Here is a 27249-nt window from a genome sequence, read left to right on the forward strand (position 1 = left end):
TGTATTTTTCCATTGTGCCGACTCTGCCTGTGCATGTTGTAAACAAAGCCACATGTGTGTTGCATTCCAACGTGCAAGAGGTAACTGTGCTCAGGTCTTCTTTGGTGTGGAGCAATGTGTGTGTAGACCAGCAGTGGGACTGAGGAGGGGAAGTTTGTGCTTCCCCCATATCAACGCCAAAGTGTGAATGCCCCCCTAAGAGAACCCTTTACGTGAAAAATTAAGGAGAACTTTATAAAGTCTTCAGAGTTTCTTGAGCAGAGGGGATGGGGACATATTCTGCAAACAGTGAATGGAGAACATCCTTATTGAATCATAGTGGGCTGAACAAACCAAAATTATTAATGCACACATTTCAGCCCATCTTTGACTTTCTTTGGTGCAAAGTAAGGCATGCACGGTGTGTGTTGAACTCCACTGGTGCATCCCCTCATTCATTCAAGTCTCAAATTTGGCAATCTAACTCAGCACAAGATGAGGCGGCTGCACAAGTTTTTCCCCTTTCTTTAGATCAATCAATCACATGTGGCAATGTGGCAAAAATAGTTGCGGGGTTTATCACGCCTACTCACTAAGATTGCTCAGAGTTAATCTGACACTGTTCCTAAATTACTCCTATGCTATGACTTCTTACTAGAGACTTGTATATTAAGTTAGGAGCTCTCTGAGAGGATTCTCATAATATTAGTGAATACAGGCCCAGGCTAGCGGAAGTGCCTTAAATAAGGAGGAGCTTGATTCGAAGTTTTACGGTATATTTTTTAAAAAACACTGTGGAAACTGAGGCACAGTTTAGCTGAATAAGAGTCTTTGGAGGTCATTTCTGTCATTAACTAAAATTTACTCTGTGTAAACCTTAATTAACAAATCAAATGATTATTAATTTATTAAAGAAATGCTTATGATTTTTCTTAGCAAGGCCCCACTCCTTTGTATTGGTAGAAGTGTGCATTATTTAGTATTTATCTTACAAAAAAGTGAATTTGTCAGCTAATGACATTTTCATTTCTACTTGAAAATCTGTATTCATATGTTTACTTGCATGCTATCAAGAACAAAATAACAACAAAGTTGTCATAAATTCATACAAGATGGAAAAATAGCCAATACTTATTGACATAAGTCATTGAATAAAAAATCTGTACTCTCTTGAATTTGATGAAACAGTCAAACTGTTGTCTGCTTATTTTAACACTGTATGATGAGTAGTATGCTTATGAAAATAAGCAATCACACACTAGTAAACACTGGATAGGAATAAATAATGGGCCACTGAAAAAACACTTCCCAAGCAATAAATGTGTCTTATTAGTTTGTCATTTTCTCTAATGCACCAGACATTGCTCATTCACTACCAACCCATACCAGTGTTGTTCCACTCAAACTTCAATCATGAAAACTTGTTAATTTCAAAAAAAGTATTAATATTTTTTTCTTTCTTGCCTTTGATTAAAACGGTGTCAAAACATCTTTGTGACAATCATCTACAGTATTTTGTCTGAAAAGGTTTTCTTCAGCAGCTTTAGTAAGCTTTACCATGACTCATTGCAAGAAATACACCTGTTGATTATGGCTGATGATAACTATGGATTTCTGTTCTTACTCACTCTCTTTTGGTTTGCTGGAGAAAGCTGAGAAGGTAAGGTACATGACGTACACACTGATGACTCCAGGCTGCAGCAGGCCTGATGTGGGCTGCACTGCAGGGACACAAATATAATCGCAGGATTTAATATCAGTCACATAGGTAGTTTAAGAAATACTGTAGGCTGTAATTATCATTATTTTATAAAATAACATGGTTGAGTTGGCTGTAACATTTTGTAATCTGTAGTTTTCTCTCAAAGATTAGTCACTTTTTGTAGTATAAAAAAGCAAATGCTTCTACTTCACATGAAAAAGTTAAAATAAGATGATGGGTACTCACGTTTCTGTATGCATGGGGAGATGGCCAGCAGGGAGACAATGAGACACAGGCTGCCGTTGATGCCCAGGAAGATCTTGTTGAGTAAACATGCCTGGGAATGGGTGTAATACACACCCATAAAGACTATAGCTCCTACGGCAATGGTGAACAGCATCAGAGTTACAAATGCCAAAGCTCCATACCACAGACGATTGTACTTCACTCCTGAGCTCCTGTAGACAGGAAGAGAAAAGAGAGGGAGAAAAAAAGAAAGAAAAAAAAACCAATATGAACTAGGGTAAAGGAAATTAAGTAAGTAATAAAGATCAAGTGAACAAGGGAAAAAGCAAAGAAAACTGACTCAGGATATACTGTCCTAAAGAAAAATTCAAAGAGAGAGAAAGTTGTGTTTAGTGAGTTATTTCAGCACCCTCAGGAAACAAGAAGACAAGTTTATGGCTGTTTAAGTGCAAATACATCAGTTCCACTTGGTCTTTAAACATGAGATTTGAACAAAAACTCAATAAAATTGGAGAATGTCAACCAAAGTGCTGTGGTATGTTAAAGGGAGGAGGAAACTCCAAAACTATGTGCATCCTGTGAGTCTTCACAGTCAGGCGGCTGCCAAGTCAACCCTCCACCCCCAGAATCATAACACATTTTTTGTTCCATACTAATCACTCAAGAAGAGATTATGTTCCAACCTTCACACTGCTCCTATTAACAAGACAGTCCTGTTTTTTAAGTGTAAGTGAGCATGATTCTGATTCAATGAACAATGGAGGAAGAGAGTAGATACATAGTGCTAACCAGTTAGTGTTCCATCTGTGGGCAAACTCCACCAGCAGCATGAGCTGGATCAGCAGGAAGAGGGACCCACAGGCTGCTCCTACATAGCGCCACACTGTGGAAGTGAACAAAGGGAGAGGGTCAAACCCCATTGCCTCACCAAGACAAAAAAATTCTGTCCTCTCATCGCACAATTGCTCTGGCAAGGGTCTTACAACACTAGGGCTAGGTTTTTTTATGATAAGATAGATGCTCCCTAAGAGATTTGAGTTACCCCGAAAAATGAAACTGTAATATTGGATGATTATATTAACAATGGCTTACATATTGCCCGGTGAAGGCAGAATATTTATGAAACTGTTACAACTACAGTGTGTTACATACAAAGCCGTCACTGGAAGCAGTAAAAGAGGTGTATTGGGAAAAGACAGTCACAGTGTGTAGAGTCAGAGGTGACAGCAGAACAGCACTTTGTGTTTAGTATATGTGAAGGTCATGCTAAGTATGTGTTTACATGTTGCGCTTTTTGTGAAACAACCCACTGGGAAACTAATATAACACCATTGACTGCGGAACTTTGTTGTGGTGCAGTTGCAGAATCACAATGTGTAAGGGGCTTATGATCGATTAATGTCACCAAGCAAAAATACTTTATGAATATCAGCTTTAAAAATATGTCTATTGTTGGGGCTTTTACTCTTACCTTCAAGAAAGGTTTCCTCATTTGGGATGAAGAAGCCTCCAGCACAGCACGCCACCAGAACGATAAACTTCAGCAACCAGAACCTGCAATTAAAGGCAGCAATTGTGATAAAGATTATACAGGAAATAAGTTAAATTCATACACCAGAAATAAAGACATGATAAAACTGTAAAACATGACAGAAAACCCAGACTTGCTTGATCCTAATTTCCATGCATCAATGAAGAGAAAAGGTGTGTCTGTTAATAAACATCAAACGGAGTCCTAAACATTTCATGTTATTTGATGGCAATATCTATTTTGTGACTTTTACTGTTTATTCTACATTAAACTAACCCTTGTCAACTGTAGTGAAAATCCCTTTCAGTAAAGTGTTCCAGTGTTTGTTTGGCTCTTGTCTTTGTACTCATAGACACAGAGACTACAGCTGAATTGTTCCTGACAGGTATTATAGACAAATGTTAGTTGTTTATAACGTGCAAGGTCAAAGGTAGACAGAAAGGGGTCAAAGATGGCCTAGTGGTTTACAGATGGCCCAGGTTCAACTCTGGTTATACTCTATATAATATATAAGGCATATTAAGAGCAAAAGAAAAAGGAACAATGTAATCTTACCCATTATGCACGGCTGCCCTGCAGCCTTTGCTGGTGTTGACTTTTATTGTGAAGAGACAAAAGAGAAAGAAGAAGCAGGACATGCCGAAGCACACCTTGTAGACGGCAGAGTAGCCAACCAAAGTTTTGCAGTTCTCCCCTGCATTCAACTTCTCGCACATTGCACTGTAGAAGGGGATCTGAAAGACAAAAATCACAAAACCCAAATACTTTAATTAGATCATTATGACAGTGAAGAAACCCACAGCTCTGCTCATGTTTGCCTGAAGTGCGGCCTTACAGAAAAGGCCAGATAGCTGCTATTCTGAGTCGGAGTGTCACGCCTCTAAAGCAGGAGAAAGAGAGAACAGGCAGCAACAACAACCCCTCTTTCTTTCCATGAAGCCCTCTTTCATTCCTTGTTCTCTACAGGCTGTTAGAGGGGCCTTACAACCAACTGTCAGTGTACACAAACAAAAGACACACATGAATAAATTTACCGCCTCTTGTCAGCAAGTCACAGGGAATGGGTGGAGTGAGAAAGACCTCAAAAAAGATTGGGCTATCCATCTGAAAATGCATTCCTAGAAATTGTAGTTTACCCACAGAGAACTGTAAAAAGAAGAAAAGCAAAGTCCTAGTCAGTAAAGTGGAGCAGGACTTTGTTGTTGCCTCCAAAAGGAAATTGGAAGTGCTTCAGTGGCTCATTGCCAACAGAAGAGACAGTCTTTGAAATGATAATCATAGAATGTAGGATAAAGTATCTGCCGTCTGCTGTGGACTGTAGGGATGTGAATTTAAAGTCAAATACAGGACTTAATTTTTCTAAATAAAAGACTCTTTTACAAGAACTGAAGATCTTTTTTTCAGATCAAAAATGTCCAGAATGGTTTTGCTTGCTGTGGGTCTTGAGCATTTAAGTTGTTGAAGTTGGGTGAGACAGTGAGGATTAAGCTGTTATCACCTCAGCGTGCAGCACAGTCCAGAGACAGATCACGGCATCGCGTAAAAGGCCCGTTTTGGAGCTTTTGTCTCATATTGAGGACCATATTAGCATGTCCATGGTGTTGTGATTGGGAGGGAAAAGGGCCCAGCTGTTTCAGACAGCTGTAACTCTCGGAAGAAAAGAGCAGCACTTTCATACGTACAATGGCTGGGACTTCCCGCTGCGATCAGTGTGTCCCTGACAGTATTCGTGTTCATTTGTATATTTGTGTGTGTAACTCAGCAGGTTATGCTTTGGGCTATCATAGGCCATTTTGTGCCTGGAAGAGCCTTCTACAAGATTCTCTTCCCACAAGGAGACACACAGTGGGACCCCATTCACAGAAGACAAAGACAGGGAGAAAGGAGAAAAATAGCACAGGAAGATTGGAGGGAAAATATCTCTGTCTTCATGAGCCTCTACTGTAAACATCTGCAGTGTAAATGTACCTCATAACAGCAGAATCACTTCTCAAGCTCAGATATTCAGTTATTAATACAAATCAAGACAAAGGGATATGAGGGTGATGTGTCAGGGACATCATCTCTGATAACCTGTGCCACTTGCTGACACTTATGTCTGCAGTCTGACTCACCTACATGATAAAGGTAACCTCCACGGAAAACTTCTATTTGAATAGGATTTACTCAGAAACAGCAACAGAAAAAGTCAGGCTGATAATCCTGCATTATGATGCATCAAAGAGGCAACATGGAGGGAAACACATGAAAGTAGTAAAGATCAAGAGGGAGAGAGCAGCAGGCCTCCTGTGTATCCTTTCCCAGCCTCAGAGGAAAGGTGGGCGGTTAAAAACAAAAAAGCTCACAGGCTGAACTCCTGCCTCCCAGAGTCTGGCCTTACCACTGTGGAGATACACAGGAGATCTGCAGGTAAAGACGTGGGCTGTCTGCTTTGCCCATAGCAATGATATAAATCTTTAATTTTGCCTTTTGGCATTGACAAGGAAACACCGGCATCTCTTGGAAAGTTTGCTCTGTTTATAGCAGAAAGAAAAAAAAAACAAGCGTTGACTCACCCAAAAAGACAACACCAAATTTCAACATAAATGTGTGGAGCGAGTTTGACCTACAGGTACAGTGCAGTTTGTTTCGCCCTTTTTCAGCTCTGCTCCAGTTTGTGGGTGATTATAACAGCGCTCAGCTAGCTAATGGCACACCATTCTTTCATGTGCATAGGCAAACCTTGCACACTTGATAATGAGATAATTTAGATATCACTAATTACCTTTTGTCTTCATTTAGCAGCTAGTTATTAACAGTCAGTGCTCAGAGTTGTATAGCAGAGCAATGCCATTCCTCAAGTTCAAACAGAGCGCAAACTCCCATGCGTTACTTTGCAGAGAATCGATATGCCCCTCTCGCCTCTATTGCAGTCTTCACCAAAGAATGAAAAGACAGAAATGAAAAGCCAAATTTGGATGATAAGGTGGATGTTCATGAGGGTTACGCTGAATATCTGCCAACTCTTTTGAAACCACTACAAGTAATACATGAACAGAGTATCTTAAAAGATTTATGTTTTTTAATTTTTTGGAGAAATACTTTGGAAAACTTGTTGTGCTCATTCCTTTGATACTGACAAGTCTAGCACAGGAAATCTTGATCTGAATAAACCTGATTAGATCTTCTTACTATTCATCATTAGTCTGTTTCACTGTGGTATGAAAGCTCTTATCTATTAGAGGCTTTTAGCATTGAGTCTCTGAACACATTGACTCACTAACATTTAAAAGAAGCTCTTAAAGAGTTCAGATGAGATTTTCATTTCCTGTGTTTATTCCACCCAACCTCCTTTCTCTCTTACATTTAGCTGTACAATACAAACTCTTCAATTATGTATCTAAATATACTCGTAAATTATACACTTACAAAACTTTTGAAAATACATTCAAGCTTGGGTTCTGCTATCTGTGTTTGTACTTACAAGTTCTTTCAGGTGGCCCTCCACAGTGGGGGACATCATGATGACACAGACGATAGTGACCAGCAGGAAGTAGAGAGCGTACATGATTCGGGTCCCAGTGGACTGTTTAATCTTGGGGCAGCAGTTACAGCAGCAAGAGCAGGCTGCTGAGCCACAGCAACAAGCCAGCTGGACACAAAAAAAGGAGAGGAAAAAGAGAGGAAGACAGGGAAAATCATTACTACAGCATTTTGACAACTTTGCTTACTGTTATGAGCTGTCTGATACAGATATAATAAGGGATAGAGATGGGATGGGATGGGCTCATGACACCACTGTTTACCATATAAAACACAATACAAGGTCTATGATAAGAACAACATCACAATATAGTGATTCTGGAATATCTGATTCACTGCAACATAACACTACATCAGGATATGTGATTACGTGACAATAACAAGCAACCTTAAGGTTAAAGTCCCTGTGAAGCAATAAAAAAATCTTTATCTTAGGTTTGTTATATGACAAGCTAACTGTGTTATGAACCACCAGGCCAAATTTCAGTAATGAAAAAATCTCTAAATTTATAAAAATTAAGCAAAATCTGCTCCAGGATGGTTTGGCCATGTCGGCAGAATGAGCTGAAGCCACACCTACTCACAAGAAATACAACCCTCTCAAAATCGAAAAAAAGCTTCTGGTCTGAGTGCAGCTGCCTAGCTCTGTGCCAGAGCAGAGACAGAAGTTAAATGTACTGTTTGGTACAAAACTCTGTTATGATGCGTTTAATGACCCTTAGGCCACTGTGGCTGATAGATTTGGGAAATTTACACAATGAACAAAAACACAGCATATAATTTACTGTTAACTTTCAATGAAGCCAGTGACATCAGCTAACAACAGACTAGATTGGGATAAGCTGCTTTAGGATTTGATATTGTTGTAGCATTGGGGGGCTGGTTAATTCTCCATCAAGAACAGGGTTGTCAAAGGCTACTATATTTGCAGTGCTATAGGGGTGTAAGGGTACAGAAAAATTTCAGTTCTGTACATAGCTCGGTTTTGAAGTCACGGTTTGGTACGTTTTTGGTACGGTAATTAAAGTGAATAAATAGCAAGATTTCTTTTTTCATTGTATTGAAATGATTAGGCTGAATAAATTTAAATGTAAATTATTAATAATGCTGCAACCTCCTTCCAAAAGGTCTTCAATTGATAAAAAATATTAATAAATAAATATATTTTTGAATTACTAGGTTATTTTAATTGATATATTGACATATTTATACCCATTCTTTAAACACTAAAATTTCCCAGCCAACGTGAACACATCATACAACAAAGTTAGCTTTTTAAGTATGCTAATTAGCATCTATCCTGCTGATTTCAGCATGGACTTCAGGACTGGATTACTTTTTTAACCAATGGGACCTACTACAAGTTTGGGATAACTTTTCACAGCCCATCTTGGGTGATAAAGAGGTTAGAGCCGTGTGAAATCTGAGGATAACTTTACCTATGACGCAGCTGCAGACATGATGGAGCCCCCTCTCCCCCTCCTCCGAGGCTGACAGTTGAAGGTAGAATTAATTTGATTCACAAAACCAGAGCACCAGTGTTATAATAAAAAGATCTTAAATCATGGGAAATTCATAACCAGCTGGTGAGACTTCTTGTTGTTCCTCCTCGTTACAGTGTCGTTCTTGTTTGAGTGGTGCCTTTTCAAATGCTTTGATTGATCTGCTGGACAATGTGCTGTCAGCAACACTGCTGAATAATGTCAGCACTACTGTTGGGTACTGTTGTATTTTACTGGGAAACAAAGTGTTCCTAAACAGGACACTTTTATCTGGGATTGTTCAGGCTGTTGCTGGCATTTGCTGTGGTTTTGTGGTTGCCAGGACAGTGGGACAGTGGGTTGTTCTCTAGTTTTCCATCTGTGTATGAGCTTTGGTCAACATGAATTCATTCGGTACACATCTGTACCATACCGAGAGGCCCATAACAAACAGATACGGTATGAATACGCGCTCAAATTAAACCAAGCCAGGAAAGATCTCAGTGTTTTCACATGTTTAACCCTTTACCTACTGACCCAGTGCCGGCGCTGCGTTTTATATGTCCAGAGTATTATTACCGTAACTCTGTCAAAGTTTGTCCGATCAGAAAAATTCCAACTGTGTTGGAAAGCTGAGAATTGTGGGCATGCGCACATATATGGTTCATTACAGTATTTGCAACCATAAGACGTGGGCATTAATAGCAAAACACAATAGTAAAACACCAGAAGTATTGCGAGACTGATACACAGATTCTCAACACTGTAACTCCTCAAAAGTTTGCTCAATCTAAAAAATTCCAACTCTGACGAGATCTGAGAACCTGTGCTTTCTGGCAATATACGATGTGTGGTATATATATTACGGTAATGTCGAACAGCATCGCAAAAACAGCAGCTTTGGCAGAAGATGAGTGAGAAAGGAGAGTGAAGGAAGAGAGTAAAAGGAAAGCAAGCAAGAGTGGTGTTTTGTTTTCATAAAATAGTGTTAGATAGTGGCATTTGTGCGTGTCTGTCATGTGCAATAACAATATGTTACTTTAGAATGTTGAGAATGCATTTTTCCACCTTTATTTGCGCTAATTTTCGCCTATGTATATAGTTATCTTTTGCACTGTGTTTTGCACACCCAGAGTCCTAGACTCAAAAATGACTGGTGATTGTTCTAAACATGTATAGGTTCACATTTCAAATGTCAAATCAAAACTTCATGAGCAATAACAAAATTTCTTCTCATAAAAGCCATGAAAAACAAATCCATTTTTGTGTTTTTCTTCTTTTAAACTGCTGACAATTCCATATAGGGTAAGTGTAGCCATTAAGCCCACCAAAATCTAAGTTCACGTATTTTTCATAGATACTAAGATGGTTTATAAACATGATCATTTGTTAAAATGAAGGATTAATCTCTTATTTGAAAGTATATTTATTTACTAATGCATATTTTGAAGAAAAAAATTAAAGAAATTTTATGAATAAAGTCAAAAGTCTGGCATGGGCATAATTGGTACCTAAGTACCATTTAAGCCCACGTGTGTTCCAAATAAGCCCACAACCACATTTATTGACAGAAATTTAAACATTTATTTTATTTTGTAGGTAGCAAACACATATTAATTCAGTAACATGTCATACATGTTAAACACAATTGATTTTTTGAACTTGGATTTAATGTTTGACTTGTAACAACAGACCACCACAAACAAGACTAAGTAGGCCTAAAACTAATTTTCATTGGCTTCAGTATTTAACACTTCATTGAACATTTTATTTAATATTGACAAAATTTGATTCAATATTGACAAAATAAAAAAAATGTATTTGTTTTTAAAAGTATTAAATGACATTACAGTGCATCAACAATATCTTACTGAACATGGATTTAATGTTTGGCTTGTGATAATGATGATTTTAGGAAAGTTGCTGTGATTCTTCCTTTTTGTTGGCACTTTCCTCACTGTAAACAAATTATTATGCAAAATTAACTGACATAAAAATTCTTCTGGGCAGTGTGTGATCTGTGATGTACTCGTGTTAATGAAGTTAGTGAGGTATAACAACATCCAACACAGGATTACAGTGAAAAGCTATCAAACCTCAAAATGTCATTATTTCCTAGTGAAACACATAAGATGGGCTTAAACTGAACACACTGGGCTTAAATGGTTCTACAGTGACTACCAGGGAAATAAAAATAACATGTTCTAACCAAAATTAAACAAATGTATAAAGAAATGCCTGTAGCCTAAATATGCTGTAAAACTTGCCATCACAGTTATCCCTCTTTTGCTAAACTTTCTAAATTATCAAGGAATTCTTGTTCAAAGTTAGCTTACACTAGCTGGGGTTTATTTTTTTGGGTCACTGTACCATTTAAGCCCACCTTGGAAAAAGACATTTTTTGAAAATATTTCACCCACCAAAACACTTTTTGTGTCTTAATTTGAAGATTTATGTTAAATGAATCAGAAAACACTTAGTTTGTGTACTTATCATTTTTAATCCTTAAGCAGTGTATCTATCAGTAGGGCTACATGTATTGACTAGTGATTTGCTTGCTACGCTAGCTAGCATGATTCATCTTTTCACATAAAACTAAATGGTAAGAAATGACAAAAAACTCTTTGTTTATACACAAATAACAAACCAATAATCACTCAAATTACATAATATGAATGTACTTAACAAGTCCGTGGCTGAAAATAGTTAAAAAAAAAAGAGGTTCTTTCTGAGGGGTCCCAAAACACCAAAGTTTTGAGGCGGCTTTATCTGAGCCTCCTTGAGATTGCACAATGTAGGCGAGCCTTTTTCAGTATCGACAAATGTGATTGTGCCAAACAAAAACTGATGTATAATTAAGAAATTGTGTGATTGGACAAAATATTGTATAGCATTAGACAGGCCCCTATTTTTTTACATTGACTTCAAAGTTGCAAGTGGGCTTAAATGGTGCCTGGGCTTAATGGGAACGCTTACCCTAATGTGCAATAATCATTAACCAGATGTTGAAAAGTCAAGTTCAAGTACTCCTGGGAAAAGGGACCAAAGCTCTCAGACTTAGGGCATTTCCTGACTATTTTACAGCCATAATAACAAAATATGTCCAAATTGCCATTTTTAGACTCAGTAGGTAAAGGGTTAAAGCAACCTTATTCCAACATGTCTAATGTGTTAAGACACAAAGTTTGGATTTCACTTTACCGGGACTCTGAGAGAAGATTAATGCATCCATTCACTATTTAATAGGGCTGGACAATTAATTGAATTTTGATCGTGATTTCAATTTTGGCTTCTCATGATCAAAAAGACATTATAATTGAAGAAAAACGATTAATGTGTGCTTCAAAGAGTAATTTTGGGTTGTGTTTTTGGTTGTGTTATTAGTGTTTCTTGCATGTTACAAATTTTGCAAGTTTTACAGGAGTGCATGTAGATTGTATATTTATTTTTATTTGTTGTTTTTTATTGCTATTATTTAATGTATTGTTATTATTTTACTTGTCACTAATTTATTTTTGATTGCTCTTTTAAGTTGTGGTTCAATAAATACTCAAATTCTGAAATCAATGAATAATCATGTTTATTAATCGTGATTTCAATATCAATCAAAATAATTGTGATTATTGTTTTTGCCATAATTGTCCAGCGCTACTTTTTAATGTCAAATTCATCTCACACTTCATCTCACATTAATTTGTTACTGCTCTGTCTATTCTTTAGCCAATCACCTTCCATTCATGTTACCCTTGTTCGTGTCAAGCAACACATTAAAACCAAAACCTTGCAAAGCAGATGGATTGGCCAGATTCCATGTCTGAATTCCATGTAATGGATACATGAAACAGTGCCAACTGTATCACAATGATGAGAATGAAGAAAAAGACAGTTCAAACAATATTTTGGGTTAGAGTGAGGGTTTAAACTCCATTAGATCAGTAAAACATCAAAACAAGAATAATTTGAATTTAGACGCTTCACTGTCACATATTTGAAAAGGAGAAATACAGTAGGAGTACTGACACTAAAACAGTTGAGGGAAACTCCAGACAACCCTGAAAGGAAAAAAGGAGGAACCTCAAAGGAGTAATAAGGGAAGGATCTCACTTTCAGCATGAAAATCCCCCAAGAACATAGTGTGGACAGAAAGAGTAAGATAGCACAACTGGTAAAACTTAACAGGCATCAATTATGAACTACATACTCTCTAAGGCTATGGATTTAAGTGTCTCCTCTTTATGAAATACACAACTGTTATTTCAAAATTAAAAGTTATCTTTTTTACCTGTGACTAGTGTAAGACAATGTTCTAATCAAGTATCAATTCAATTATTATCTTTTCCAACCACAATCATGAAAACAAAGTAATCTAGATTAAATGATTACTGTGCCACATGTTGTGTTACACTTGTTTTATCAACAGGTTTTGTCATGTGTAGTGACAAAGTGAAGGTATTCGCTCCCACACTCAGCTGTTAAGAATGCATGTGCCAATGCAAAAGCCTGTCCAACCAGCTCCTAGAGACATAAGAAAACAACAAATCTGTCCCTCTCATGCAAACAAAATAAGTTATCCAATTAAAACTGTTCACAAATGACTGGTGTTTCTGGCTACAAACTGTTTAGAGGTTACAGGAAGCATATTTTAATGATGTTTTTTTTAAGACCGAAGCCATTATAGAAGAAAATGTTACATTCTCTATTGCAGTATTCTCAGCTGGTCAAGACTCAGGACCCAACGTCTACTCCTTACTAAGGAACTGTGACCCAAATTTCAGAGATTTTTCAACCAATCCAATTTATTTAATGAAAAAAGTCCCAGTTTGGGCCACACATACTACCAAAATGTGACAAAACAGTGAGGCAGAGGAAAACAAGCATGTTTTTAAAGAGCTCTACAGAGTTTTTGGCACAATTTTTTTCCCAGGCACACATTCACAACCCTCTGAAAAGGGCCCCACAAACTTGGGTCCTGACCCATCAGTTGTGAACCACTGCTCTAATGTCTGGTTCTATTGCATATTTTCACCCTGCTAGAGCTTTAGCTGTCAAAATCCTGTAAAAGTTGTAATGTATTTCAGGCAAGCTACACAATAGAAATCGCTGTACGAGAAGCTTGAGAAGACAACTGCCTGCCTGTCAATTTGCTCATTCATGGTTTCTATAACAAGCAACAAACTCCTCCTCCTTCTCCAAAGTGGGCATTTTTTGGTTGGTGCAGACAGTGCGGTCTTGTCTGCAAACACATACACACACACACAGGCCCACTCTGTTGCTTGTGACAGGCTCTCATATAGGAGGACAGTCTGCTAAAGAGACGCCCTGAGTTCTATTTGGGTGAGAGAGAGGAGGCTGTATAATTATACAGTGTGATGTCTTTATGTAGCCGCCCCACCCTGTCTATGTAAACCTCATCCTTCCCAGCCTGCAAACACACACTGCAGACGAGAGAGGTGAACTTCTGATGTGGTCAGTAGTAGAGGTGTGGTGCACTGTAGGAGCACCACTGCTGGTGAGCTAACCTATATTGTTTTTCTCCTGCTAGTTTGGGTAGCATGCTAAAGTTAGCCAGACCAAGGCTGAATCTGAAATGTGAACTTGTCTGTAACCACTGTCATTATAGCATGAGGTGAAAGGCAGGAAGGTTTGGGCTCAACAGCAACAATTTGACAGTAACAGCTGATCTGTCAACTAAGGAGTGTCACGAACATCTCAGAAAGGTAGCAATCAGTTAAATAACAACTGTGTCAAGGTCATACCATATCCTTCAACTTAAGCAAACCCAAACTGGTTAATGCTACAAACAAACTTTAGTATCTATACAATTTATATCAGTAAACCAGTGTGAGCTTTGCTCTTCTTCTGATAGAAAGTAGATGAATGTAAAGATATAAAGAGGTGCATTTGTAACAGGGGCTGTGCAGTTGTCAAAGTTATAGACTCCAGGGCCAAAAGGATGTTCCCAGTATGGCTAAAATCTTTTCTGCAGTGTGGGAATCCTGACGGTCCTCTGATGATTTACTCTTATTTCGCAGTCATAACAGTAATCTAAGCCTCCAAGCCTTCTGTCAGTGTGTGTGTGCCAAAATTGGAGGTCTGTAAACCAGCCAGGGGTTGCAGATGTGGTTAAACCAGCGTGCAACATTGTGTGATGTGTTGCTTTACGCTTCAGATGACAGTAATGTGTGGAATGCTGCACACTCGTGGACCCAACAAAGGCACATGGTCAGGATCAAGACACTTAGCCCACACTGATATGACCCTGCTGCTGTCTGTCTCAGTGTTTCCTGGTTAGTCTTTCATAAAATGAGCAATTAATTGAATGTAGCATTTAGCTAAAGGAGAGTTACTATATGCCATGACTTCCTGGCTTTGTTGGTTTTGGCTTTTGGTTTGCCCCCCCCAACACAGATAAATAAAAACAAAACAAAACAAAACAAGAAAAACACAGTTCTCTGAGAGCTGAGAAACTTACCGTGCATTTCCGTTCAGTTGTTGCAAAAACTCCTTTCACATTTTAATTTTTTTTTTTTTTAAGTTCAGAAGACTTTATGGTTTCCCCTTTTTTTGTTTATGCGTCTTTTTTGTCACTTGAATGTGTGGGATGTATGTTTATGATACATCTTGTCTGTTTTTATATTAAATATTATAAAGAGGAAATTATTAGGATCATGCATGAACTTCCTTGAGATAAAGCCTATTTTCTATGGTCAATGGTAAATGGACTTGAGTTTATATTGTGTGCAGGGATGTAACGATTACCGGTATCACTATAAACCGTGGTAAAATTTGAGACGGTTAGTATTATCGTTTCAAATTTTAATCATTGTTAAAACCGTCTTTGATTACCGTACTTTGAAAAACTCACAGTGATAATGCTCAATTCCTGGAGAAGCAGCAGTGCTCTCTCAGACGTGGGTGCACATGCGCAGTTTGAAAACATTGCGGAAGGCACAAGTATGGACACTGCTCTGGGATTTTTTTCCCCCAATAAAAGGACAAAGTCCGAAGTCTGGACGTATTTTGGCTTTCTGAAGGATGCTGAGGGGAAGCTAATTGAAGATGGCCACCCTGTCTGCAGAAAATGCAGGAAAAAGTCTCGGCGAAGGGGGGGAAACACTCCGTAAACACCACCCACTACTATGTAGCGAGGGTAAGATAAGTTAACTTGTAGCTGAATGCATGATATGGGGACTTCGGAATAGTGGAAAATGTCATGGTTTGTCTGTCAAACTTTCGTATATTTCATTAATAAAGGAAACTGAAGTTTTAAGTGTTACCTAACGTTACTCCTGTAAAAACACGTTACTGGGTGCAATCGGCGAGTAGTTCTGAAGGTCTCCGCACATGACACGTACAGCAACAGAGCGAAGTGTTTCTGCTGTGTATGACCGCTGTCAGCATGCCTTTCAAAGGCAGGCTGCTTATGCACCTACTTCCAAATTGGCTAAAGACCTCACTGCAGCCCTCTCACATTTTATTGCAAAGGACATGATGCCATTCCAAATCGTTGAGAGGCCTGGCTTCCTGAGGCTGATGAAGGTTGCTGTCCCACACTACAAACTTCCGTCACGAAATTTCTTTTCCAAGACTGAAATCCCAAACCTGTACAACAGTGTTAAAGCTGATGTTGTAAAAAGTCTGGCTCAGGGCGCATACTTTGCTGCAACCACTTGGTTTTTTTCTTTATGATGTCAGTGTGTGTATCAAGTACTTTTTGAAAATTTTGAGCACATTTCAACAATACCACGATAATAATGATAACTGTGATCATTTTGGTCACAATAACCATGATATGAAATTTTCATATCGTTACACTCCTAATTGTGTGTTTCTAGTCACCTGAACGCTCCAAGTGCTTTTCCACTGCAGGTCACACTTAACCCTTCACTCCACATTTTAACACTGATGGTGAAGGTCAGTAAGCAGAAAGGCCATCAGTATTAGCTAATCCCAGTCATAAGCAGCCATACACATTCACATGCCCACGATGCAGCAGTTGAAGCTGTTGGGGGCTGAGTGTCTTGCCCAAGGACACATCGAGATGTGACTGCTGTTGAACCAACAACCTTCTGATTGTGAGATGGTTGGCTCTACCTACAGAACCACATTTACTTCATTTATCAACAGAAACTAAGGGCGCACTCACACTAGGCCATACTTACCATGCCTGGGCCCGTTTCAGCCTAACGTCCGGTACGATTGGACAGTGTGAGTGCAATCGTTCTGTGCTTGTTCAGCGCGGCCCCGGCACGGAAGGACAGGGTGGGCCTAAGTACAGCACTGATGGAAATGAAGGAGCACAAGCACAGGAATGTGACGTAACGTGAAGTAACAACAAAAGGACCGGCCTCAGAGCGCAGAGAGCACACCAGGCAGCAGCTGCATGCTAGAGACAGCAGGATTTCTTCTAGAAAGATAGAGAGAACTACATATTTTGTCTTATTGTAGTTCAACAAGTTACAAAGATTTTATCAGAGCTGAAGAATTTAACTTCTCACAGCTCCACTACGACTTGTTATAATGGATCCCAGCCCTGTCCACATTTCTGACCAGTCTCTAGCAGAGTCAGGCTGCGACCACTGTAAGAGGTTTTTTTGGTTTGTGAAATAATAATTCTTCCCTTGATTGAGCCACAAACAGCAGCTCACAGTATAACACACCTTTCATCCTCCGTGCCAAATACGCAGACAAGTGTGTGCAGGGGTTAATCTCACGGCTGATTTAACCTTTCTTATTATGAAATTATAATATCATACTATCATCCACTGAATTAATTTACCTTTAATTCTGTTTCATGTCATCAATAAGTGAAATTGTGGTCTTGATCGCTGACATTTGAATGGAACATCGTTTACTAATCCTGTGGTGTATTCACCTCCAGCTCTCATCAAATGGTTAAAATTGCCATCGACGAGGTAAAAAACTTTTATCTGAACATTTAATCCTGCTCTGGACACAGGCTGTCCTGTGACAGGAGGGCTTGTCTGGTGCAGCACTAAAAGTATGCAGAGAGATGGCACAGTTCATGGCGCATAAAGGAGTGCCAGGGGGATTCAGATAGTACACGGACACGCAGAGGAATGACTGTAGGGGCTCATACAAGTTACAAAGTTGGGGTTTCATTCAGCAGAGGTGCTTGGAACTCTGATCAGGCTCCAGATTATATGCTGTGAGCGATAACGCTCTGCTATGAACTGCTTTATCTCTCTCTACACAGGGCTCTGTATAGTTAACATAGCTACTGATCCCAGGTCAGCTGAAATAACACCGGTGTCAGATCAGTTATCGTATAATTCTGTTGCTCATTTACAGCCTAAAAACAATACTTATGTATACTGAGACATCAACATGTATAAATTCATCAACAATGGATTCTCCCTGTGACGACATGGGCGCATGACATATCCATGCCCAGGCCTGGATACATTGAGCAGTGTGAGTGCTGGCCAAAGGGGGGACAGGAGAGGGGGTCAAATGGGCTTCAGCACGGTTAGAATATGGCATGGTACAGATGGCCTAGAGTGAGTGCACCCTAAGTATCCTCAAACATAAGAAAGAGACCGACATGTCTACAGTTGCCAATGTTTCACGTTATGCAGTTCTATATGGAGTTTACTCTTTTGGTAGGGGCGCTGCTCAATAGCAGCTATGTCATGAGATCTCGCAAGATCAAAATGTCACGAGATGTCCCATCGAGGTGAAAATCATCTCGCGAGATCAATATTGCCTAGACACCAGGTGCAGCAGCTCTCCTGACAGAAAACAATACCTAACTGGAAGTTGTGAAAGATCACAAAGATGCTCAGGACACTTTAAAATTGTTGGTTTGCCAGCTAATGAAGAAACAGAACTGATCTGTGATCCATTAATATCACCGCTCCAACCCACCCCTCCGCGTGCACTACTCAGGGCCGTACATGATCTGCAAATGCATAGTAAGTTCATCATAACAGTGTGAAATGATTAAATGTAGCTGCTGTGCAGTCTCCACGAGTTGGTGTATGCATGCAGACTCTCTCTTAGTGCTGGTAGAGCAGAGACACACACTCCTTCACCAACACACACACATTAACACACATGCTCATCTGTCTGTCATGTCCAACATTGTCAAAGCTCATCTGAGAAAAAAGACCACAAAATGAAAAAATAATCTATTCCTCTAAATTACTCTAAAAAACAAACGTGTTATTGACAGATATATTTCTTTTGATTATTTTAAATATGGATTTACTTAAAGAGGATGAAAAATAGTTTGATTTTACTGATGCAGCTCTTTATATTTCAGTCTGCTGTAAATAATTTTTAAATTACTTTTTAAAACAATGTAAATGCTTTTTTTATTATTATTATTATTATTATTATTATTATTACTATTCAGTACAAGAGGAGTTAGTTTAAACATTTCTGAATAGACCTGAATGCTTTGCAATTATGACTTTCAGCCATATAAAGGACATATTTTCCACAATAATATACTTTTTTCAAAAATGAAAAAAAAGTGTGGAATCTTGTCTCATGAGATAAGCGTCATTTCACCCCACTACATATTAGTAGTTAATCATCTAGAAATTGGAGTCTTGAACACCTTGTTCTACAAAAGAAAAGGGATTTGTTTGTCTAAATCTCAGTTTGGTTCCTGAGAACCTGGTAATGCTCATTAATTTATTTAAAGGCTCATCAGTGAATACAGTCAATTCATGGAAGTATTTTGGTTCAAATCTTTGCAATAATGTGTCCGTCTTGCCAAAATAAAGTTTTTTGGAGACAAATATTGCTATCCTCTAATTACCCAAGCAACAGTAAATAATCAATACAACAGGTTAAACTGGGATTATTTCGCACAGTTTGACTTGCAAAATAAAGCAGAAAAAATGGGTCAATTCACAAGTTCAGCCCACTTGTGTTATCAGGTCAGTGCTTGTGGGGAACCAACACAAGGGCTTCTTTGATGCATTGAAGCCAGATCAAACAAAGAATAGGACCAGTTTACTCCCTCTCAGGATTCATGAGTGTTGAGCTTATATCCACTCATGGTAACAGCAGAGGTGCTTGTGCATCTGTAGATCATTTACCAGCGCCTGATACACAAAGGATGAAATGAAAAGGGTTGTGATATAACCTCCAAAGCTGCATGTGGATTTTTCAAGACTTATTCATACAAAGACTTTAAACTTTGAATCTTAAGCAAGTTTTATGTCAGGGGCCCTGGTCTCCATTTGCCTACACACAGCTTAACAGGATAAGCTGCTTCTTTTGTCTCTGCTGCGCCCACACATCCCTTTCAATGGCCGATTAATTAAACACATCAGACTGAAAGTAAGCAAGAAAAAAAAGGATGACTAGAGTCATGAGGGTGTTTAGATTTCATTAGTTAGGAGGAGTTTCATCAGTGGACTTCACACATAGTAAGGGGGGCTAATGCAAGCTGAGGGAGAACCTGGTATGGGGGTGTGTGTGTGGTTGGGGCTATTAAAGGAGGGACGTCTTGGGGAATTCCACCAAACATAGATACAAAAAAAAAAGGTATCCATAGTAACCAAAGCTGACCCTGCGCACTTAACGGGCCATCCACCCCCTCCTCTACTGCACGCCTGTCCCGCTAGCATGTCGACAGGTGGCCTGCGTGTCTGCAGGGTACACCCCCTACTTCAGTATCAACATAAACCCCCTACAAGCTATTGTTAAAGATTAGCATCTCAAACTACTGCAAACTGGCACTTTATCCACCTGCTAGGTACATCAAAGATCTAAAATAAGGCATAAATTTTATAATGGAAGCACTAAGCCTCTCAACAATGATTGTAAGGTTCTCAAGAGACAAAAGCCTGAAGCTCTGTTTCACTCTCCTCCTCATATTTCCTCTTTCCTCCCCCACCCTGTTACTTTGGGGGCTTATTGTTGTCCTTTCTTATCTCTTTTCTTTTCATTTTTCTCCTCTTCACCCTTCCTTTATTATCTTCAGCTGCCCTTTACCCTAAAATCCCTCACGACCCAACACTTGGCTACTTTCCAGCTGTTCAGGGCTGGGAAGACAAGGACACACACACAGCTTAAAGCAGAGAGGGTGGATCGGACACAGCAGTGAGAGGACCCTAAGGAAATGAACCCAAAGGCTGTTAGAAAGGAGACAAGCAGCCACGGAGACAGAAAAAGTCTGTTTGACCTTCGATTGTTAAACAGGAACTCTGACCTACAGCTGGATGCTTCATCATCAAATCTCAAAGAAAGACCACATCTGGAGTTTGACTGTGAGCTGTTCTGGAGAGCGTTGATGATAATTATACGTTTTTCCTCCACTGGCCTTTACTGCTTTATTATCTTAGACCCAGCAGCAATTTAAAAAAAGCAATATTTAACAAACAGGAAACTGGCAGGAATTGCCTAGATTAAGCACGTGGGGGTAAACTCTGGAGCATACAGCCACGCAGACACGACTGCTTACGCAATACCAAACAGACCAATAGCAAAAACTGGGTCACTATGTATCCCACTTAGCACAGAAAAGGAGAACACGACGCTGGTTAGAGGCAAGGAAGTGATATCTGGATAAAAATACAAAAAAATGTATCCAAATTATGGATGTAAAAATACATGTGGCAGTAGTGACAAAAGTACTTGGCAGCAGGTAATGGAATCAACCCTGCTGGAGCTAGCACAGATTCCCCCTCCTGAGGAAGGAAAGCCTTTCAGCTGATCTGAAATGTTGACATTATGTTATGAGGAGTGACAAAAAAAACAGAAGTTATACTGCTATCTATTTTTAGAGTAGGAATATAGCAGGACAGACGGATATGACTCATGACGACTGAGATAAGCCGTCAAAAAAGCTTGACAGGAAGAATATAGAATAACAGCCTCAGTGGCTGTCTCTGTGGGAGTTTCACCCTCAGCTTGATTTAAACCATCAGTGCTGATGTTCAGTCATTTATCACATCTAATGCATTCATTCTTATTCCCTCCTGCTTTTCTTTAGTACATCTAACTGTAAAACTGAGGACACTAGCCCTCTGGAAAGGGCAATGAATCATGGTAGACGGCTCAGACGAAACTAGACACACCCTCATATCTCAAATGACAACAAAGCTTAGCTCAGAACACAAAGTGGAAAATAAACCAAGGGGAAACACAACACCTTAAAGCTAAAAGATCAAAATCTTTCTCACACAAAACTGAGGCTAGCCAAAGCTCCAGACCCAGACCTGCTCCATTTCCCCTTATATCATGACTGACAGCTTCTCTATTGTCTATATAGCTAGGCAGCTGTATACACACAGCAAAAATGTATCACTGCTCTGTTTCCTATACACAAAGGGAGGTCTTTGGCTCTCTCTCGGCAAACAAGGCTCCTAGCTACAACTGACAGAGAGAAAGTTAAGTCCAATGAGCAGAAAAGAGAAGCAGGACAAAGAAGAACTGCAGAGCAGTAAAAAAGCAGAGCAGATATTAAAACAACTGCATGCCGACGAAGACGTCTCAAACTAAAACACAGGAAACAGACCAAACAAGAGCAGGAAGAGAGACAAAAGGAGTATCAGATCAACAGGCTAATGTAATGCCACGCTATGTTTAGCAAGAGGTCTATTTCTCATCTGCAAGTCTGGGACTATTGTATCCAGTTTAAGCTTTGCAGAATAGTCCAAAATATTAAACAATTCCCAGACACAGAGCTTTAGAGTCAGTCAACTGACACTGATGGCCCCATGCAAAGACCTAGCTGGCATTTCACATAGTTGCATCAGCCTTTTAATCCCTTCCTCAAATGAAAATAAATAAATTTCCCAGACATGACATGGGAAAATTTATCAAGTCAAATGGTGAAGAGATTATCATAGCCATATGATGGTTCAGAAAGAGACAAAGGGGATGAAATATTGTTGGTAATGTCCCTGTGAAAAAAAACAAACTCCTGCAGGGCTGCTGACCAAAGCAAAATTCCTGAGGCTAAGCTGAGAATAGCAGACATGCCTCACATGAACACAGTTGGCCAGTAATGCTAATTGTATGTCTGTCCAGGAAATCTATGCTGGAGGAGACTTTAAAGGGCAAATATCATGTAAAAAAAAACACGCTTTTTTGTATTTTTGCATTTAATTTGGGTATCCAAAGCATCTACCGTTCAACAAAACATGAAAAAAAGCCAACACTGCCCAACACCAAATCTGACTGTTAATTCAGAATCTGTGCTCCTTGTTGTTATGGGAGTCATCATGATAATGTATGCCCCTCACCTGGTACCTCCACCTACAGCCATGGAAGCACACAGCTGTACTCATGTGAGGAAGAGTTAAGACGAGTGAGAGGAAATTTATTTGCATTTAAAGAGGCACGCACCAAAACAGACTGTTCTGGGAAAGGCAGTTAAGAACTGGTCGATACAGGGTCAAAACCTCCTTGATCCATATTATATTTTGACCAAAGCACAGATGATTCATGTAGACCACAGGGGGCTGTCTTAAAGGTAGAAATGTGGCATGATATGTCACCTTAAAAGGATGTTTTCTTCCATTCGAAATGAGCGGCATTACAGCAATGCCGTCTCTTGTGGTGTTTGAAAATAGCCACAGTATTGCTGTAAATTACAATCATGAAGATGGTGCTGTGTATTGATCCCGTTTATAAGTGCCTTGAGAATGTGAGTCTGTTTCCAGCAGCCACACCACTGCCTGAGTTTGAAGACGCTGTAGCTAAATGTAATGACGTCAAGCTTATTTGTCAAATTCCAAACCTGTAAGAATTTTTTTAAAAGTGGAAGAACTCTACATGTTTGCTCTTGCTACAGTCATTCTCTAAAGTAAAAAAATGGGCACATTGGTCATAATGTGATTCACGGTAATGTGAGTTTAGTAACAATTCAATTGTTCTTTCTGAGGGTGAATCTTTGATCTGAAGTTTATAGTTAATAACCGTACCTGCAGCATGCTACAGCAGCAACATCTAGCCCAATGAAAACCCTCAACAGTTCTTGAAAACATTTCAACTTATGTTAACACTTTTTTATGTGAAATGTTGATGAGGTTAATCAGTAATTGTTGGTTATTTTGAGTGCTGAATAATAGGGCTGAACGATTCACAAAAATAATCTGTGATGTTTCCCCTAATTGCGACTGTGATTTAATATGCGATAATTTTTAGGTTCCTGATCTTATATATTTTTCAATAAATACAAGCAAAAAAACATTCTATGTTAAAACCTAAACAATATTATACAGAATATATTAGGGAAAACCAATTTAAGACAAATAGCTAATTGTGATTTTTTTGGCTCAAATTTGATATCAATTGCTATATTGAATGGATAATCCTTTTTATGTCACATTTTAAAAAAGTAAAACAGGAGTTTTTATTACAAAACAAAACTTGAATGTTTGCATGATGTGCATAAAATATCTGCTGCCAAAAAGTATTAAAGTGATATTTTGATACATTTCAAGTGTAAGAAATATTGCAACTTTTGCAATTTGTAAATTGCAGCAGGTCATGTTGCGATTTAATCTAATTTGCGATTAATTTCCTAGGGCTACTTAATAAGTCTGTAACTTTTTATAAGCTTCCTTTAGTGAGCTCGCAGCTGGACTGAGCTTACAATTGTTGCTCAATGTGAAAATAAATAGAATTTACAAGACACATTACTTCACATTCCCATGTCCTGTCCAATTATAGTTTGGGAATATTAGTTCTCATATAACCTCTGGGAGGGAGGAAGCAAAGAGGGAGGCAAAAAGAGCACATTCGCTGGACACATGTGAAAGACATGTTAGCAGAATCACCTACCTGTCAGTGTGTAATGACTAGGTCAGCAGTGATAGATTTGAGATTTCAAGACTAGAGGATTTGTTTTGATGATTTTTTTCAAGCAAAAATGTCAAACCTGGTAACATTTTCTTAAGTGTAAGGATTTACATTTTCTTCTAAATATTTTACATTTTTTTTACATTTCATCTTCTTTTTTGACAAAATAAGTTATCTGAAGTGGTCACTTTGGAATCTGGGAAACTATGGTGATCATTTTTCACAAAAGGCCTTAAAAAAATCAATCAAAAAATAAATAACAAACCACAATCCTCATTAACCTCCAGAGATTTATAAAGTGACTGTTAATGTGAGGGATGCTGGGCTGCAGCTGAAGGCTAAGTTTGACTCTATGACTTTAGAACTTTCTTTGGTTGTGAAATCCATTTCCATCGGCCAGGATTGTTAGGAATTGATAACATTTTTTAGACAAAAATACAGCAGCTACCAAAAGTTTAATGGTTGTTGTATGATGTTAGAAAACTTTCAAAAAATAAAAACTACAGACCTGATTCAGACAAGACATTTGTTAAAATAAGAATCACATCATACAAGAGAGCTGCTTAATCGAACAGAGTCCAGGGTTTAATTTCAGTGCTTGATGTCTTATTTGAGGGTACTGTATGGGACAGTCTCTTGGTCTTAATGTCTCATCCTGTACTCTGCCAATGTTTTCAGTACTATAGCTGTGCAGCTCAAAATCACCCACATGGTCTCAGGCCTGTTTCAGCCAACGCTTGCAGCGCTTTGGACAAGACACTGGTCTAAACCATACCCCCTATGTCGTCACAACATGGCATACATCCCTTTTCCCACTGAGAAATTATAAGTGAGTTGCTCCCTCACCATGTGTGCTCCTCTCTCCACTTTTAACCCAAACAACGCTACCCTCCCTTCATTTCCACCTCAGAGCCAAAGAGGAAATTAACAGACCACACACCAGTTTGGGCTACTCCAACCCTCAAAAGGGGCACATACCCATCTAAAAGAAGTTAATTACAAGTATACACATAAATAGGAGATGCCGGCTAAACTAAACAGGGTGTATGTGACAGGGATTAGCCCACTGTGAGCATGCTAATACAAAACTGATCTTATTGTTTACCCTTATTTCCTCTTAATCCTTCTCTGTTTCCATCTCTGTCTTTGAAAAGAGCAAGAAATAGAAGTGAGCTCCATTTAGATGATGGATGTGTTTGTGTAATTAAATTCCAGTTCAGGCCGTCTCAGTAGTGGTTGCTCTGCGGTCAAAAACAATCTGTCTGATGGAATAGAGACATTCAAGCATTGAAGAAAACCAGAATTATCCCCATGCAAAGTAACTCTGCATTTTCATTTGATCTATTATTCATATTATTTCAAACCTCTTACTATCTAGGTCCAAAATATTTCAACTGTCAACCCTTTCTATAATGCACAACTCCTCTATTTTTTTATATATATGACACTAAAATGCCAAAAAGGAGTGCCAAGACATAAAATTCATAGAGTGGTCTAATTAGCACCCAAAAGCTGAATATGTATTTAACTATAATGCAGAGAAGCAAACAAAGAATATTTAAACCTAAAAGCAAAAATAAATTATTTATTTTTCAAATTCTGCAACTAAACCTAATCCAGTAAAGAAAGACAAATCATCAACCATCAAATTTACATCAGGGGCTTTACGTTTGATCTTTTATTACTTGCTAAATCCAGCATGTTCAAAATGCTTCATCTGTGGTAGCCATTGTGTAAACATATGTCTCCATAAAGAATAATAACCTAATTCAAGGTCGAAATGAGACGATGGTTGAAGCTTTAAACATTACTTTTCAACTCAAAAACTTAGAGATTTGTAAATAGATGAGATACAGCTTAAGTCTTTACGAAGTATATTACAACTCATATTTTAGTCTTCAAATTTAAACCATCCTCAATAGGATGTAGTAGAGGAGGTACTAGCTGTAACTCAGACTGGCCTGAAGTTTTGAGTTGGTGCTTCTTCCAAAAAGTGCAACAGAGCAGAGACATCAAGACAAACGACAACTACACATTTAGCATTACTTAAATATGCTGACAAAGCATGCTTGAGCGCCATGAAACCATTATGTTTGACACTTTCCATCCAGCACATCTGTAAAAACATTCAAAGATGACGTTACTGTTGATGGCAGACACTGTATGAGGCTCCTCGCTGTGCTGGGGCTCGCGTGCTGTGTTAGCTAGTTTCCTTTGTCTTTCAACGGCTATAACGATACTACAGTTAAAATATTAAGTCATTTCATTTAAAGAATTTCAATACTCTCATGTGTCCAATGAATTATGGAAGGTGACAGAGGTTTAGGAAATTACCACGACATAAAAACCCCGCCGAGTTGCATTAGCCGACGCTGAGTGGCTAACGTTGGATATTCATACAAACAGTAAACAAGAAACAACTGTCGACGTAACGCTAGCATAACGCTCATCACTGTACCATTGAAAACAATAAAATAAAAAACAGTTATACTGTTCCTTACCTGTGTAAGACAACACGGAATACACATTTCCATCCTCCGCTGGTTTTGAACTTCTTATTTGGGGAAACGCCAAATAATTTCCCTTTAGAGAAGGACGAGGGTGCTGCTTTTCTCGGTCGCTTTCTACCTCTTCCACATGAAATCGGCACAGCCACACGGAAAACAACGCGCCGATCGTCAAACTGCTCCGACCTCCTGCCTGCAAGCCGCTGCCTCTCCTCCTCCCCTTCCTCTGTTCCTCCCTGTCTCTCCTCCCACTGTGCGAGCTCATCACCAAGCAAAACACAAAGAGAAGTTTCCTCTACCAGAGTGGGCATCAAGGAGTTGTGGAACCCACCGGGTGACACAATTTGTGATAATCCTTTCTAAAAAATATTTTTCTAGATCAAAGTCCCATAAGATCTAAGGGTACACACATTAAGACCTTTTTAGGCTTAAATATTGCCAGTGCCTTATAAAATTAGTTTTCCTCTTTACATTATAAAGGGGAGCTATTTA

At 38.9% G+C, this 27249-nt stretch overlaps 1 protein-coding gene across 1 annotated transcript in view; it reads right to left on the reverse strand.

Annotated features, from left to right (window-relative positions):
• serinc5 (serine incorporator 5) overlaps positions 1 to 26955 on the reverse strand; it is a 32343-nt gene extending 5388 nt beyond the window's left edge. The window contains exons 1-7 of the mRNA XM_041786937.1: positions 26752 to 26955; positions 6922 to 7089; positions 4014 to 4192; positions 3399 to 3481; positions 2717 to 2810; positions 1928 to 2139; positions 1608 to 1700 (exon numbers count right to left, since the gene is read on the reverse strand). Of these exons, the coding sequence (XP_041642871.1) occupies positions 1608 to 1700; positions 1928 to 2139; positions 2717 to 2810; positions 3399 to 3481; positions 4014 to 4192; positions 6922 to 7089; positions 26752 to 26784 (862 nt within the window). The 5' untranslated portion in view covers positions 26785 to 26955. The remainder of the gene's footprint in view (positions 1 to 1607; positions 1701 to 1927; positions 2140 to 2716; positions 2811 to 3398; positions 3482 to 4013; positions 4193 to 6921; positions 7090 to 26751) is intronic.
• Between the last annotated feature and the right edge of the window lie 294 nt (positions 26956 to 27249).

The sequence above is a fragment of the Cheilinus undulatus genome, linkage group 5 (genome assembly GCF_018320785.1).
Source record: "Cheilinus undulatus linkage group 5, ASM1832078v1, whole genome shotgun sequence".
Lineage (NCBI taxonomy): Eukaryota > Metazoa > Chordata > Actinopteri > Labriformes > Labridae > Cheilinus > Cheilinus undulatus.